Source organism: Lathyrus oleraceus, chromosome 1 (assembly GCF_024323335.1).
Source record: "Lathyrus oleraceus cultivar Zhongwan6 chromosome 1, CAAS_Psat_ZW6_1.0, whole genome shotgun sequence".
Taxonomy (NCBI): Eukaryota; Viridiplantae; Streptophyta; class Magnoliopsida; order Fabales; family Fabaceae; genus Lathyrus; species Lathyrus oleraceus.
The window spans coordinates 150,212,502-150,218,027 of record NC_066579.1 but is presented as its reverse complement, the minus strand read 5'-3'; the positions used below and the strand labels follow the sequence as shown (position 1 = coordinate 150,218,027).

Below are 5,526 nucleotides of genomic sequence, written 5' to 3'. Positions count from 1 at the left end.
GGTTTTATAAAAAGACCAATGCTACGCAAATATTCCATATATATATATATATATATATATATATATATATATATATATATATATATATATATATATGACAATTCGTATACATTACCAAATATTGATCAATACCGAATATTTTGTTTCAACTATCCATACCAAATGGCCATCTACAAATTGAATGTATTTTTGTGTTTGTCTTTTTTTGGAAAGAACTTCTTATTCTTATTTACATTACTATTTTCTTTTCTAATAAAAAATATAAAAATATTACTCCCTCCAATTTTTATTATAAGACAATTTTAAAAAAAAAGTGAAAAATTATATTGCATTTTATCATATCAATAAATTATTAATATTTTTTATATTATATGCACAAATATTTATTACATTTTTCTTTCAATTCTCTTTTTTAAAAATTTAATACCATTAATAAAAACAACAATTTTGTAAAATAATTTCTAATTTCTAATTTTTAATACAACAATCACTATTTCTTAATACATATAAAAATATAACAATCTTAAATAATCTTTTATTCCTGTAATTTGACGTGTTTTTCATTTTTGTCTCTATATCTTCTTCTTTTTTTGGAAATATTCTCTGAATATTAAACAAAAATACTTTTGATCTTTAAGATTATGATCCGTAAAAAAAATCTGTAAAAAAATATTTATAGATACGGATTTTAACTTTAAAAATTAAAACTAAATAAAATTCAATATTTAAGAATTTTAACTAGAACAAAACTATAAAGAGACAAAAATATACACACGTTAACTTACCTTAAACAAAAGACTATTTAATTAAATCATAAATAAAATAAATAAAAAACAGAGGGAGTACCGAAGTTACAAAGTATTTTTTTTAGTTTGTTGTGGCAAATAAAAAATTAGGGGGATAAGTACTTTTTTAATTTGTTGTGGCAAATAAAAAATTTGGGGAATAATTTCAAGTAAATTAATATTTTTTTCCATGCCTGCTCTGAAGGATACATGAGAGCTAATAACCTAACCAACATGCTTAATATATTAAAATTCGAATTTAAAGGTAATACATTACCTTTGTAAAGAAATATTACGCCGAGAATCAATTAGAATATTTTACACGGTTAAATCATAATAGTATTTTAAAAATAAACGTATAATGTGATAGAATATACGTCTCTTATTGGTTGACCGTGTAAAAATATTTTACGATTACTTTTTTTTCATAAAATTTGTTGCACAATTAAAATCTAAATAATAATGATATAGATGTGATAAGAACAACAAAAACACAAGACTAAAAATAAAAAATAAATAAATAAATAACTATTACAATATATGTTATGCCAATCTCTTAATTCAATTTATATAATTTATAAACCAATATCAAATGTGCTTCTTTTCTATTTCATCTAATTTTACATTTTTGTTTAACATCCATTGCTTCATATTGCAACCAATAGTTACAATCACAAACTGAGAGAAACACAGATTCATAATCATTGCTTCAAAAATAAAAGGATACTTCTTAGGAGCTTGCATTGTCAAGTAAACTATGTGAAGAATTAAAGAACAAAATAAAATAAGGCGAATCGTCGTTGCGCCTAAATAGTTGTAAAAGTAGTTGTTTTCTCTAACTCTGCGTCGACCAGGTGTATTGAGTACGAGGATGAAGAGGGCGAGTAGAGCGAAATATGGAACAATCAAGCCGTCGCGACAGATTAGAGGGAACATAGAGAGCATGGCGAATTTCATGAACCACTTGAAAATAAAGGGCTCTTCCATGGCCAGCATGGTTGCAGGAAGAAGTGGCAGCAAAATGGACTTTTCATGCACTGTAAGTATATGACAGGAGCAAAGATAATTAGTAATAAGATTTTTCGGTCCTACGAATTGGAAGCGTCGAGCACAATTTCAGGGATTAAAATGCCGGTAAGAAAAAAGTACCAACCTTGAAAAGAAAATAGGTAAAATGACAGAGAACAGTTGAGCAGCGCATAAAGGAATCCTTTATTACTTGGAGACTTTATTTGTTGAACCATTGAAGGAAAACATGATATGATAGTTGCGGAGAAGCTGATAAGTTTGAGTGGCCCTGTTGTGAACAATCTCTTCCATTTTATGAGAATTGAAGTGGCACACCAAAAATTGGCGACATAGTCCTCAAATATTCCTCTTTCGAAGGGAGCGAGACGAGAGAGGACCTGTTACAAGTTTCACATGTAAATAACAAGTGTAAAAACCAACCCCTTTTTGAATGGATTGAAACTTAAAGATTAGGGAACACAGAAACGCCGTGTAGGTTTTAACATGAAAAACTCCAGTATTCATTTTTAGGAGATCAAACGAAGATTATGTTTTTCAAAAAACAAAAAGAGCAAAACCGCCAAAATCTCTGTTAAACGGAAGCATGATGGCAAAAGTAATATTTGCGACTCCTATGCAAGTATACCATAAGTAAACCATATAAATGCACTTTCAAATGGCCAATTACGACACTGTTACCTCCAAAAAGGAATTTGTTGAATAAAGATAAGGCCACCACACCGCAGCAAAGGTTCCTAAGACGACAAATCCTAGTTTTGACACCTCAAGGACTGGATGTTCACGTCTCAGGCATTTGCCAAGTAGATGGCTGAAAAAAGCAGGCGCAAAATATGCACTCATCTGTAAAAGAACACGTAAAACAGATATCATATCTTGAAGGAAAGTAAAGGGGAGAAAATGATAAGGGTTTGTCGTTTTAATTTTAGATATAGTTCGTGATGTTCTTAGCTTATCAACCAACACGGGCTACCAAATACTTCTTTTTTCTGGCAACTAAATGGCTCGGTCAGCTAAAGACCATATAAATGAACAATAGACGAAAACTATGATGGAGGAGACTAACCTGTTTATGATTTAGGGCTAAACAATAAAGAACAGAGCCAAAAAGATCTTTCCCAGAAAGGATAGCAGCAACAGCTGCAATAGTAAAGCCCAAGCTGATACAGTTGTACTGAAATATAACAAAATGCAACGTTGAAAAATCAAGGTGCTTCCATACGTATGACCGATAAAGAAGCAAAGAGCCAAGGGAATGAACTTCTGTTACGAAGAAACCTGAAAATGGCCGTGATCAATTAAGATCAAACATGGGTTTAGCAAAAGCATGGTAATGTGCCATGCGATATCAGTTTTACGACTCCGTGAAGGTTGATTATAACGAGCAATTATAAAGTACAAAACTGCTGGAAAGAATATCAGAGCGTCGGAAGATATCACTGTCCACCTCATCAGTTGTTTTCTGCAAAAGTAGGTCACAATTTTTAAAGAAAAAATGAAAAATAGCAGTGAAGTCACTACTTACAAGTTACAAACAATTCAATCATAACTGAAGCAGATTAACCTCTTACTTCTAACCAATTGATTAAATTATAGTTCTCACTAAGAATTGTTGTCGCCGCATAGCAAACCCAGGTACTATTTGAATGATTTGATCTTGACTAAAATTATAAACCGCTTACTTCTAAAAACTTGATTAAATTCTAATTCTCATTAGCAGCATTTTACCCCCACAAATATCAAACTTAGGTACTATCAAAGTGACTTGATTTTAACCAAAGCGGATTAACCACTTAAGCAGTGAAACCAATTGAGTAAACTCTAATCATCACTAGGCCTATTTAACTTTATGTAGTTTATCTACTAGCATAACAAGTTGCAAGACTGTAACCATTTGCAAGACTATTTGAGATGACTTATGAAAACCTCTTATGACATGTCTATAAGTTAATTTCAGCTTATTTCCATAAGCTCTCCAGGTTAGCTTATGCAAACCATGGTTTTAAATTACAGTCTGCAATATTGTTGATGCAGTCTCTACAACCGCATCAAACCGCAACTGTGGTACGATTTGGAATCACGTGTCCTTCTACATTAGGAACCGTATCAGACAACTTCGCCCAGGTTTCTTAAGTATTTTCGTCAAAACCCCAAAACTTAATTTACTTTTAAAAAATCTCAACATTAAGTGTTTTTTTACAGTGTATTTCACATTCTTCTCAATCAAAATTCATGCCGCAACGCCGCAATCGCAATGACCGCAATTGCAACAGCCACAACCGCAATTTAAAACCATGATACAAACAATTCATAGCTTATATAATAAAACAATTAAATTTATTATATCTTAGAATCACTTATACAATAAGCACTTAAGCTAGAATCACTTAATTAACTGTTAACCAATGAATCAAACACATAAAAGGGGTTAAAACGACACTTACCCAAGATAAGATTCATGACCTCTTGAACTGAAAAGCGAAACAGAAATGGGATGAAAACGGCGAAGCAAAACTCCATGAATCCAGCTCTGGTAAGCAGTGAGAGGAGGATAATCAAGACCCCAATAACCCAAATCATTATTGGTTCCATTTCTATACCATTCACGAATCGGTAAATTGATTGTTATCTCCATCCAATGTCTCTGTGCTTCAAAATCTCCGAATTTCGGTGGGTTTCCGAAACCTGAATAAGGGTACAACGACACTAAGAAACGGATCAGTAATGCGAATAAAGCAATTGTTGTGAATGTTGTTGGTGTTCCTTTGTGGATTAAGGAACACCAAATGTTGTCGTTGTCGACATCGTCGTAGGTTGTTGTTGCTGCTGTTGTTGTGTGCTTCTTCTTTGATTTGTTTGCCATTTTTGTGATGAGATCGTGACAGTAATGAGAGTGTAGAAGAAAGAACACTATCTCGATACTCCAAAACGACGTCGCATACCTCCTTTCAGTCCCTTTTCTTTCTAGTCGAAGTAACTTTCTAATAATTTAAAATCTCAAATTTACCATGTAAATAAAGTTGTTTTCTCAAATAGTTTAACAAGGTTGAATAAATTTTGACTTTAATGATCTTTTGTTTCGAAAATGATTTTTAAAAGATAAAAAAAATTGATTTCAATTTTTAAAATTAAAATCCGCATAAAAATTTGAAAGAAAATTTGTAGGAAATCTTTAGATTTTTCTGTCGATTTTAACTTTAAAACTAAAAACAAATGAAATATAATATTTAAAGATTTTATCCAAACAAATATTCGACGAAAAATAAAAATACGCCAACTTGCAGAGATCAAAATATTATTTAAACCATAAATTTTTGTTCTTATAAATATTTTATTTTGATTTTTAATTTGATAAATTTTTGTTTTATAATGCATTCTCACTTAGGAGCGGATATTAGTTTCGTGGCAATGGGTAGGATTTAAGCAGGGTATGATAGTATTTATTCTCATACCTGCGGTTTGAAAATACTCGTGTATGGCTGCTTATTAGAAATAGGATAATTGTTCAGTTCTCTAACTAAGCATGAATAATCTAATTAAGAATTATGACTTAGGGATTAACACAGTCTAGTGTCTAGTTTGACGTTTCAATTGGGCTGAGCCATCGGGGAATTATACTATAAGAAATTGCTTGATTAGTTAGGGGCGTTTGCGAGGTGAAAAACTCCTCACTAAATTTTTACATTGCTCGGGGTTTATCCCCTCACAATAGAAT

General features: G+C 31.4%; 1 protein-coding gene across 1 annotated transcript; it reads right to left on the bottom strand.

Annotated features, from left to right (window-relative positions):
* Positions 1-1,328: 1,328 nt before the first annotated feature.
* LOC127123229 (probable dolichyl pyrophosphate Man9GlcNAc2 alpha-1,3-glucosyltransferase) lies at positions 1,329-4,787 on the bottom strand. Its single transcript, XM_051053470.1, has 6 exons — positions 4,256-4,787; positions 3,090-3,273; positions 2,878-2,985; positions 2,493-2,654; positions 1,939-2,191; positions 1,329-1,822 (listed from the first exon to the last, which is right to left on the bottom strand). Exons 1-6 carry the CDS (start codon positions 4,672-4,674, stop codon positions 1,374-1,376), a joined length of 1,575 nt encoding a protein of 524 aa, XP_050909427.1. The 5' UTR covers positions 4,675-4,787; the 3' UTR covers positions 1,329-1,373.
* Positions 4,788-5,526: the final 739 nt, after the last annotated feature.